The sequence below is a fragment of the Dermacentor andersoni genome, chromosome 3, assembly GCF_023375885.2.
Source record: "Dermacentor andersoni chromosome 3, qqDerAnde1_hic_scaffold, whole genome shotgun sequence".
Classification (NCBI taxonomy): domain Eukaryota; kingdom Metazoa; phylum Arthropoda; class Arachnida; order Ixodida; family Ixodidae; genus Dermacentor; species Dermacentor andersoni.
This window is the reverse complement of record NC_092816.1, coordinates 47,186,944-47,197,844: the sequence shown is the minus strand read 5'-3', so window position 1 is coordinate 47,197,844 and position 10,901 is coordinate 47,186,944. Positions and strand designations below refer to the sequence as shown.

General features: G+C 52.7%; 1 protein-coding gene across 1 annotated transcript; it reads left to right on the top strand.

The window, feature by feature from the left end:
* Positions 1-2,335: 2,335 nt before the first annotated feature.
* On the top strand, positions 2,336-6,021 carry LOC126548666 (protein deadpan-like). Its single transcript, XM_050196889.3, has 3 exons — positions 2,336-2,599; positions 2,912-3,007; positions 4,524-6,021. The coding sequence occupies exons 1-3, from the start codon at positions 2,555-2,557 to the stop codon at positions 5,169-5,171; spliced, it is 789 nt and encodes a 262-aa protein (XP_050052846.1). The 5' UTR covers positions 2,336-2,554; the 3' UTR covers positions 5,172-6,021.
* The last annotated feature ends 4,880 nt before the right edge of the window (positions 6,022-10,901 follow it).

Below are 10,901 nucleotides of genomic sequence, written 5' to 3'. Positions count from 1 at the left end.
CCGCAGTAAGAATGGAACGTCAACGGAACACGACCTCAAGAACAAAACCACAGCGCGTTTTGCAGTCCCTTCTATACATTGGAACCGTCGTTCTTTGACTGATACGCAAAGTCGTGGCATTTATGTCCACAGGATCACCTCATCTGGCGACATGTGACGCACTGAAAGCGGGAGACCGATTACACTAAAAAAGAAAAAAAAAAGACGTTTTCAAGGTCCAGTGCCGACGAAAATTGACATGACAGAACTTCACTAAAGCACCCACTTCGATTCGTCAGGAGTATCGCGGACTTCTTAAACTTTATGCCTGAAATCAGCCCGGTGGCTGCGTCAGCTCGTCGCAGCAGGAGGATTAAAGCAAATGAAGGTCACGCGATGTAGATTTAGCAACACGACAGCTAGCAAAACGACTCCGTACTTCATCGCGGTAAAGAATGAAAGAAAGAAAACCTGACTGTCAACTGAACCGACGACTTCAAGAGCATCGTCGACGTTGGCATTCTTCTTTTTAGATCTGCAGGCATTACTAATTCGACACAACAGGCGTTCAGCTGAAAGCCAGTGTCTTGAGACAACGGCCGCGTGTCCGTTGCAATAAAACGTTTCTACACCAACATCCTATCGCTATTCGCGAGACGTAGCCACGCTGGCTGCAAAGCAAGGCTATGTGAGTTGACAATGACCTCGAAGAAAGAAGGAAAAGAAAAATCTGCATTTCGTTCATTTGCTACTGGTGAATCGAGGTACACGTCGCAATGCGGATCTCGTTTTCGTTGAAAAGTAAAATTAACAGCACGACACGGCGACCCGGAAGGAACCACGAGGACGTGTCTCGTGCGTCCTTTGTCAGGTGTACAGTCGCGTTCAATACGAGCTGCGACACGGTGTCCGCGGATGGAAGCGACTCCAAGGCTGCACGGCATGCACAGACGTACCCAAACAAATAGCAGCGACTAGAACGGTGCTATCCAATTTTTCGTACGTCGGCGCCGCCGTACAGTCTTGGAGCGGGCGCCGTTGCCGCAGCTCGTACTGAACGCGGTTTGCTACAAACCGCGCAACTGCACCATTCCAGTGCGCATCGAGCAAGAAATGTAACCAAGTTGAACAAAGTGCATGCGTAGCTGCACCGAAGTCCCCACTCCAAAATCTGATATCGACAATACGCGTCCTGAATACGCACGACCGACCCCATCGCGTTGCGTGCACACATGCAAAGGCATCACGCAAACGTATGCTAACATTGCACTTCGAGCCGACCGCAGCGGACGCGAAAGTGCGCGTGGAAGCGAAAACACATGCATATGTGACCTAACTAGGACGACCAGACGAAAGAAATACTACGGGTAAGCCGGTGCAATCAGCGCGCATCGGTAAAGAGCGAAGCCTCCCCCCTACGCACGACCCGCCGAAGTCCTTCGGACTCTGACCCACGCAGTCAGAGGGGGACCGCATCAGCGCGAGCCCGCTATACTTCTCTCTGTCACCCACTGCGCGAGCACGGCAAAGCACCGGCGGCGCTTTAATTCGCGCCGTTGACTGCGAAAACCTTCATCGGCGTCGTCGTCGTCGCCCGGCGGAGAGCGGCGCGCGCGCCAGCGCTTTTCCACCCACGCGGCAGCGGCACATGCCGCCGCAGGCTACGTACGCAGAGCGTGCGCGCGTGCTAGGCATCGGGCGCGCCCGGGCAGCTCGCGTGCCCGACGCGCCCTCTCCGCATCCGGAGGAAAGAACAAAAAAAGAGCGAGAAAAAAAAAGAAACGACCGCGCGCGCTCAGCTCGGCTCGTGGTGGTGGGGGGGGAAGGGTATGAAGAGAGCGCACGACGGGGGGGCGATCGCATGCGGCGCGGCCTGTGGCAGCAGCGCGATGGAGGGGGACGAGGGGAGGGGGGGGGTTGAAAGAAGCGAGCGGCGGCGCGCCGACGCAGGCACCAACAGACGCACGCACACGCAGGCGGCGGCTGCGGCGGCAGCCTGTTTGCAGTGCAGCGGCACGTGTAGCAGCGGCGGCGGCGGCGGGCAGCCGGCAGATGTGGCCGCCGCGCGTCCCCCCCCCCCCCACACCCCCCGGCGGCGCGAGCCGGGGCGAGGGCGAGCCGCGCTGCCATTGGCTGCGCGAGCGTGGGAACGCGGGTGCCGAGCGTGTCTCACACGGACGGCGCACGCCTGTTTGACCTCGGCCGCTCGATAAAGGTCTCCTCCGGTGGCATTTTCCCACACTGGCTGCGGGCACGTGCTACCCTCCCAAGAGCGCCGGGTGCCTTTCTCCCTCTCCCCGCCGCTCGGCGCACGCTTCTTTCCTCCTCGCCCGGCAGCTTAGAAAAGGAGCTGCCTCGCGCCGCACGGGCGCATTGCCGTTGCAGAACGCGCGCCTGCTCTGTCGTCGCCGTTGAGCTCTTCGCTCTCCGGCACGCTCGCTTCCACTTCTAACGTGCGCCCCTTGCCTCTGGCGGAGACAACTTCCTGGATTACTCTCGCGCGTCTCTGCAACATCTTCCGACTTGCTTCGCCGTGTGTTGGAACTCCTCTGCAACCACGACGCAAACCAGCAACATGCCTGCCGACAGGGCACCGAGCAAGGCCAGCGAACTGCGACGGGTAAGTTCTCGTTCTGCACTTCTGCGGTTGTGTACCCGTTTATGGGAGCTTACAATATTTTGAAGTCGACAGTTCGAAGTCAAAGTTCTTGTTACCTACGTGTCACTGTAGCTTCAGTTTAAGTCAATAAGTTCTAAATACACTTTAATTCAAATTGTTTGCCTACTTACAATTTTCACTGCTAGTTACTTTCCAGTTCCAACATTTCACAAGCAGGCATTTACCGCTTGTTTTTGATGTCGACATGGTGCGTGTCAGTGTATTGCCACCTTTGCATCGACTGACCTTGTTCTCCCACTTTTGTATTTGCAGAGTACCAAGCCCATCATGGAGAAACGTCGCAGGGCTCGCATCAACCACAGCCTCACTGAACTGAAGAATCTCATCTTGGATGCACTGAAAAAAGATGTAAGTATCTCGTCTGCAGAGACAGCACAGCTTGTTCTATTCCCGATTCCTAAACTGCAATCTTTGGTTTCTCCGCATATTATCACTTGGTTACGCTATATCTCGCATTAGAGTATTCCATATTAGCAGCTCAAATCCGCGCGATACTTTACCGTGCAGCCGATTCCGCACAGCCAAACAACTCTTGCAAGTCCTCGAAAGTCGTACGTCGTCTCTTCTTTCGGGAAACCACCGTTCAGGCGCACTTCTTGCAGGAAGCAAAAAAATACTGAAAATCTCGGCCGATGCCTTCCTTCCAACGGTCGTCTCTCCTTCGGGGCGGTTCGTCGGAATGTCCAAACATTCCCCCGTTCCCGTGCAGTCGTAAGGAAGAGGGGGGCTTCGCTCGCGGCAAGTGAATGCGTGCCATCACCACCCTCCTTTCGGCGGGGGGGGAAGTTCTCCATTCACCGCCGCGTCTCCCCTGCCCCGCACTTCGAGAGCCCGGCCCGTTTCCCACGGTCGCCACCGCGCCAGATGGCGGGCGCGACGGGGCGATGCTCGTTGCTTCTGTTTGCATCGCCCTTCGCCGGTCTTCGCTTCTTCTTGGCTCGCCCCTCCCTCGTTTCCTGTTTGCGGCGTTTTTCTTGAACGGCCATCCGGAAAGGAATTCGTTGGACCGACTCCGGTGGTTGGCTACTGCCACTCTAGCGTAGCACTCATTTACGACGACCCGTCGTTATAGTAGTAGTAGTAAGTCGCGGCAGTTGCAGTAAGCCTGCGTCAGCGGAACCGCGCGCTCATTCTAGGCCGGCGCTGGCTCCGTGCGCAACCTTAATCACCGCTTGGGCGCCTCGCCACCTCGAAATTGGTATTGTAAGAGAAAGAAAACTCTGGCGTCTGACGAGACACGCGCCGCTGCGCGGTTGCTTCATCGCTCTTCCTTCTCTCGCTCAAGGAGGCAGTCGGGGGGGGGGGGGGGGGGGGGGCGTTCATTGTCAGCGCCGGATTGCGCTCCGTCGTCGGCACGTGCGATGGCAAGTGGCACGCGCGCGTGCTCCTTGGGTTGCGTTAGCGCAAAAGAATAAAGGAAAGCGTTTCCTCACATTTCGCCTTTCTCTCGCGCTCGCCTTCGTGCTCTCTCCCCCTGCGCGCAGCTGCTCTCTTTCGCTTGCAGCTGTGCGGATCAGACCATATATATATATATATATATATATATATATTTTATTATACAGACAGTCGCCCGCGTGTGTCGTTCCTGCTGTATTTCTTTTTCACTCCGCGCTTCGGCACGTGCGACCGTTAACTTGTGCACGACCGCATTAAAAAAAAAAAAAAAACTGCTCTGGTGGACCTTGTACCGCACCGTTTTTCCGAGACAAACGGCAGTACGGTTTTCGAGACTTGCGAAAGTTTTAACGGGCTGTCACGGCTTTAAACGTTATTACACTTAGGTCTGTATTATATATATGTGTGTGTGTGTGTTTTGCAAACGACAGTGGTGTCTTACGAGCTTTCTTCTTTTCTCTTTTCCCAGAACGCACGGCACTCCAAACTGGAAAAGGCCGACATCCTGGAGATGACGGTCAAGCACCTGCAGCAGCTGCAGAGGCAGCAGGCCGCGCGCTCCATCGTCTCCGACAGTTCGGTGACCGACAAGTTCCGCGCCGGCTACCGAGAGTGCGCCGCCGAAGTCGGTCGCTACCTGGGACGCCTCGACGGTGTGGACGGCGCCGTCCGTCAACGGGTCATGGGTCACCTGGCCTCCAGGGTCTCCGAGCTATCCACTCCTCCCCCGAGTCCCGGCAGCGAAGACGGTGGCCACTTCTTCAACGCCGCCGCCGGAAGCGTTCAACTGCTCCCCACGAGACTGCCGTCGGGCGAGATCGCCTTCCTGCTGCCCCAGCCCTCCCAACTGTCCGTGTACGCGCCGGTCTCGCCTCCAGCCACACCCGGTCTCGCCACGACCGCCACCTCCTCCGGCATCCTCAGTCCCGCCTGCAGCGAACGATCGGTGTCTTCGTCGTCTGCGTCGCTGTCGTCGCCCCCAAGCCCGGTCTCGCCATCGTCCTGCTCGTCTTCCTCGACCTTCTCTCACCACCAAAGCCTCGGCTTGTACGGCGTGATGCCGGCGACGCAAGCCGCTGTCAAGGTCGAAGACGAAGCCGTCTGGAGGCCCTGGTGAAGCAGACAGAGTCTGCTCCAGACGACGCACCACTGCAAACCGGTGTCGGCGGAGGAAGGGTCCGGATGAGTCTTTTTTTCCCGGTCCCGTGTTTCTGAGATCATCCATCCACCGCCCTTCCCCGTACACCGCTACAAAATGCACCATGATCTCTACGGACAGTTCCTCCCACCAGCGTGTTTTTTACACACGCGTCCCCGTCGATGTCCTTCCCCGTTGGACCCTCCCAGAACCACCGCAAGTGCCTTAACGTAAAGAACCATCCTGGGACTCTTTCAATGCGACCAACTGCGAATACGTTGCTGTGTTTTTCAAGAAGCAAATTGTTATCGCGCGCGTCTCCCCCCAAAAAACAGCATTGTTATCAGACGCGTTAAGTTATTTAAACCCACCTGTTATCGCGAAAGAAAGGGCACGTAGAAGGACTGATAAGGCGGCTTCTCGTTTTTTGTTAATATTGTATATAGTTATCAAAGTCAGATTGTTTACTGCAAGTGCTCTTGTCAAATCATCGCCTTCGCATGCGCGAGCATGTCTCATATGTGAAACTGCTTTCAATGTAGTTTTGTACTCCAACTGTGATATTTCGCTGCGATGGGTCTGGCCGTCAGCTCACGATGTGTTCGATGTTTTCTTTTTTTTTTTTTCTTCATTCATCGCACGGCGGCCTTACCTTCGCTACAAACCAACCCATCTTCAACTATACATTCGTGGCTTGTCGAAGCGTGCGAAATATTTATGACATTTTTTTTTCTTGTACAATTATGTTTGAAGAGGAAAAAAGGAGTCTTCTCGGTCGGCCCTTTGATGCCGCCGAGTCTAAATAAAACAAATGCTGTTTCGAACATGACCTGTGCCTCGTGAAGTCGTTACTCGTGCCCTGCTCGCTTGTCATGCGCGCAGGCGTGGACGAAATTTGCTCCGCTCAACAATGCGCGGTAGCACGTCGCGACATTGACGCTCACTACACGAACATTGGTAACGCTGCCATATGTCAGCTTAGCAACAATCGAATGAAATAAAACGACGTGCCTCACACTGGTAAACCAATGTCTCGGCAGTTCAACGACGTACTTTTGTTTTTTAAAAAAACAATAGGATCATCATTGCCGGGGGAAATAAAGGCAGACGTTCAAAGCATGCCGCAGCGTCGGACGTGGCGTAAGCATGTCCATTAACCCTAAATATCAACGATATTGGAGGTATCAAGAAAGCGGCAAGACAAGCAAAAGTGGTATGCCTCATTCCGCCGAGTATAGGATTAGGAAGTATACGAGTACACTGCTAAAGGCATCACTCCCGAGATATATATACCAGTCACATACGAAACGTCAGTAGACAGGCGAAATACTACCGTTCTGAAGTATGGCCACGTGTCCCTGCGCGAACACATGGCCGCACACAGAGACGCTCCACGTCTCGGCTCTTCGAGGACAGTCTGCCCACAATTCAGGGCGACACTATTAGTGTCGCCCTTCATCGAATTGTGGGCAGCCTAGCAAGTAATGTTTCACGTTCCCAAGACCGTGGCTAAACGAAAAAAAAAAAGCACTGATGACGTTGTCAGTCCCATCTTGTGTCGTCAAGCCCGCACTGACAGCGTACGGGTACGGCCTTTTCAAAACAGACGTAGTGCGCTGCATTCGATCGCTGTGGCCTCCGTCTTGCCAGCCCTTTGTCACCGAGCCGACCAGATGCGTCCCTTAAATTTGGCAATAGAAACTTAAGCGGTAATGCATCAATGTGGCGACTTGAAATTCAAGGTAACTTACTAGGTGGTCTTATGGTTCCTCTAGAATGCGATGCAAGCCTTATTTACCGATAAAACGCTAACCAAGAACGAGGTTACAGGTTCTCAATATGTATGACGACATAGAGAGAAGGGAGGCATCGACAACAGGCTTTCGCTTTTTTTGTTAGTATTTTTCAACGGCCCAGAAGGCAGTGAATGCACTACAGAACGATTTGAAAACGATTGCCTCATGCGAGCGCCTTTGACTAGGTGGTACTGTCCGTGCATTCGGCCACATTCACCGCCGTCCTGTCTCTCTTATTTCTATTCGCCCTTTCTTTCCTTTCCCCAGCGTAGGGTAGCCAACCAAACGCTTTTCTGCTTAACCCCTGCCAATCATCTATTTCTCTTCCAAGCCTTCATTCGCCGTGAGGGTGGCAGACGCGGGTTGCACGAAGCCGGGCTTTGGGGTTGCAGTGCCGGTGGCGACATCTTGTGCCGCTCAGCTCAACCAAAGTGCGCAGATCACTGGCCGATGGCAAAAATATTTTACAGCGGAACCATGACGAAGCGTTCTTCGGCACACACACTTTGGGGTGACGCTGTCACGGTCGATTAAAGTGGGCCGATCTCGGAGACGTGTGCAATCATAGCTGGTGACATGATGGGCCGATCCTGGTTCCCTCGCAAGGGTTTTAATGAGGCTTTTTTAATCGCTTTCATGTCGACGTCGCATTTCAAAGTCTTTCCCTGTACCACGATTTCTTCTTCCTTTAATCAAGAACCTTACATCACAGCAGCAGCACGCATATCTCATCGCACCGGCCATGCACTTCAAGTTGCACGCCCACGTGCTCAGACAACCACCGTCACTGCTTCCTTTTTCTTCCGAACCGCGACAGACTGGAACGACCTTACCCCCAACATCGCTACTACCGCTTGTCCACCCTCGTTTATAGAACTTGTAACAGACCATTTTGTTAAATGATCATTTCTCACGATGTTGTTTTGCTTTTTTATAAAAAACCCACCCCTTATGTAATGCCCGTAGGGGGGACTTTTAAGGTAATAAACTGAATTGAGCTTTAACGTATGCCGGTTCCTGAAGCAGTGCAACGTCGTTGCACTAGCTAGATGCCTAACCAAAAGAGATAACCAATAAGTAAATGTTTTCAGCTGATCTACCGGGAAGCTACCTATCGAACTTTGATAATCACCCTCCGATATGTCCAATGACCAATTTTCTTGTATCTTAGCTTTTTCGAAGAATCGTATGGCATATAATGATAACGTTACCAGAAAGCGTAAAATTGACAAGAGCGTCGCATAACGTCACCACTAGCGCTGCTGCTGCTCCAAGAAATACCTCGATATTCCAGCATGCGTCTGCTCTATGCGGTATACTGAACCTTAGCATCGAGCTAGATTCGCGGATCAGGCTTCTCATATTTTGAGTCACGTGAAGGTCCTGGACCTCGATGTTGTAGAAGAAATCCAGGCAAGTCTAAGAGCGTCTTAAATAATTTATTGCAATAGCTGTGTATGTATCTGCAACGGTTTCGTTTCTCCGGAGGTGTGTGTGCATGTGTCGTGACATCATGACGCAGAAGGTGGTCACGTGGGAGCAGGACGCCACGAGGCACTCGCTCCGGCTCTTTCGTATCGCTTCGTGTGGTCTGTTATCCTGCTACGTCGGGCCCTGGACATAGGGCCGTGCTACGTCGCGACATCGCTAAGCTACACATCTGCGTCGTGGAGTAGCGGATATATAAGCGGAGGTAATCAACCACTTCCACAGTGGACTCATCTGTCCTCTCTCTCTCTCTCTCTCTCTCTCTCTCTCTCTCTCTCTCTCTCGTTTTTGCTTCATATGCGCTTGCGCGTTTTAGGATACTCAGCGTCAAAAGGGTGGCTGTGGAGGGTGCGTCATGCGGAGAAGGATACGCGCCTATATGTCTGGACATAAGCGGCTGCGCATGGTCAGTTTTAAAAACGTGCACGGTCAGGTGGACAGGCGGCTGCAGGCTCGTGCGCGTTATGCTGTCGGCCTCGCCAGGCCGTGTCGTATACGTACACGCTTGGAGCCATCAGAGCGTGTAGCCCGGCCGTGCCCGCCTTGTTTGTGCACGTGCCCCGGTATTGCATGAAGGTATACAAAACGTATACGCGCGAAAAAAAAAAGAACCCCGCGCCAATCAGGGCCAGCCCTTGCCCCGCTTTTCACTTCCTGTGCCCGACGCGGAGCGCGGAACCGCTGCCACAGGCAGGCTTAAGCGAACTCCTGCTAATTGTTCAGCGTCCTCAAATCCGGGACACCATGCAGGGTCGCTGTATATAGGCGTCGTGCCGTATACTGCAAATAGGAAGATCGAGAGAGATAGAGAAACGGCAGCCTGTCGTCTTTTTTTTTTTTTTTTTCAATCTTTATCGCGGCGTTTGTGTTCCGTATACTCGGTTCATTTCGGTGAAAATGCAACTTCAACGGTGGCTGTGGCCGCTAAAGACCAGAAGGTCAAAACAGGAAGATCAAAGGACAGCTCGCGAAGCCTCGACGTGGTGAAGTTCAACCTCAACTTAGTCAGTCCCACAACATGAGGCGAGGCCGGTGGGAGTGACAAACAACTAAGTTGGCATTGACTATATATACTCGGAACTCCCGAGTTGAGTTTATGAGCTTCAGATGGAGGTCGAGTTGAGGTACGGCTGGCGTGTGTTGAAAGCTGAGGTGAGGTCTTCTGAAAGCACCCCAACATCAGGGTTCAGGTTGACGTACAAGATGAGGTTGAGACCGAGCGAAGTCGTCAAGAAAAAAAAGAAAAAGAAAGGAATGATTGGAAGTATAGGTGAGATCAAGCCTTGAGATGTTGCTTGCCCACCTATGCGAAAGACCCCTAAAGAGGAACATTAAGTTAATCCTTATTAGTCAATTCTGCTTGCGTAAAGGAAGTCATCGCTCCTAATATTTAGTATTATTCACCCTCACCATGGAAACACGCATGGTAGGCTACAGGAAAAACACCAAAGTAGGGTAGTGAAGTCATGCGTAAGTTGCCGCACAGACTCCCCGTGACCTCGTGAACTTTCGTTCACGACGTCACAGCTTGCTTTTCACTCAGATATCCATGGAGCCATGGTTAGGTCAGTCGACCTAAGGAAGTTACTGCCACGGCCGATAGTTGCTGCGTCGATTCCTGATGCGGCGAATGATAATACCGCTGCTGTCGCAAACGCAGTCGCTTCGTGCAATCCACCAATGTTGGAAAGCCTAGATTTCTATGAAAGACAAGAGTTTGTCTAATTCCTTTGTGCTGGTCCACGTAGAAACTGGGAGTTGGAATTCAATAACAGATACGACATATTATCAGCGAAGCTTATATAATGTAAGACACAGGCTCCTAAGGAGAGCATGCCGAGTGCAGCAATAGATACTTCAACACATTTGGTTGGTGCCGAGCGGCCACCTCTCCGCCAGCCCTTTTGAGTGACGCGAGTACACTGTGGTCTTCGGATAATGTACACCACTATGCTCGACTCCTACTACAAAGCCCTACAAACCAGGACTGCAGGGTAACCGTATGCGTACACGTATACGGACACTCTCAGATTGCGAAACTATGCGGGTGCGACGGATCTGGAATCAATGCTTAGGCTCTCTCTGTCCCGGAAATGTACCTTCGAAATTTCCGATACACCGCCCACGTTTTACCCTTCGTGCAGCTTCCCAAAGATGGCATCGTTATCGCCGTTCATTTTAAACCTCTCAAGCCACAAAGTTTCGAGGGCTTTATGTTCATTGCCTCGGTAGTGGACATGTTGCATAGGTAGGTGTTAGATAAATCAGCAGGGACAGTACCAGCAGTAAGGACGAGAAAAACGACGGTAGACCTTAGTCCTCTTATTACGTACGACGAGACCGCGTAGGCGTGTGTGTGAGCCCGTGTCGTCTGTTCTCGCGCACTTCGTAGTTCGAATGCTTTATAGACAGGAGTTTGCGTTAG

Coding starts and splice junctions, on each gene's coding strand:
- LOC126548666 (XM_050196889.3), top strand. CDS start 2,555: ATGCCTGCCGACAGGGCACCGAGCAAGGCCAGCGAACTGCGACGG. Junction 2,600..2,911: donor AGGCCAGCGAACTGCGACGG/GTAAGTTCTCGT, acceptor TTGTATTTGCAG/AGTACCAAGCCCATCATGGA. Junction 3,008..4,523: donor TGGATGCACTGAAAAAAGAT/GTAAGTATCTCG, acceptor CTCTTTTCCCAG/AACGCACGGCACTCCAAACT.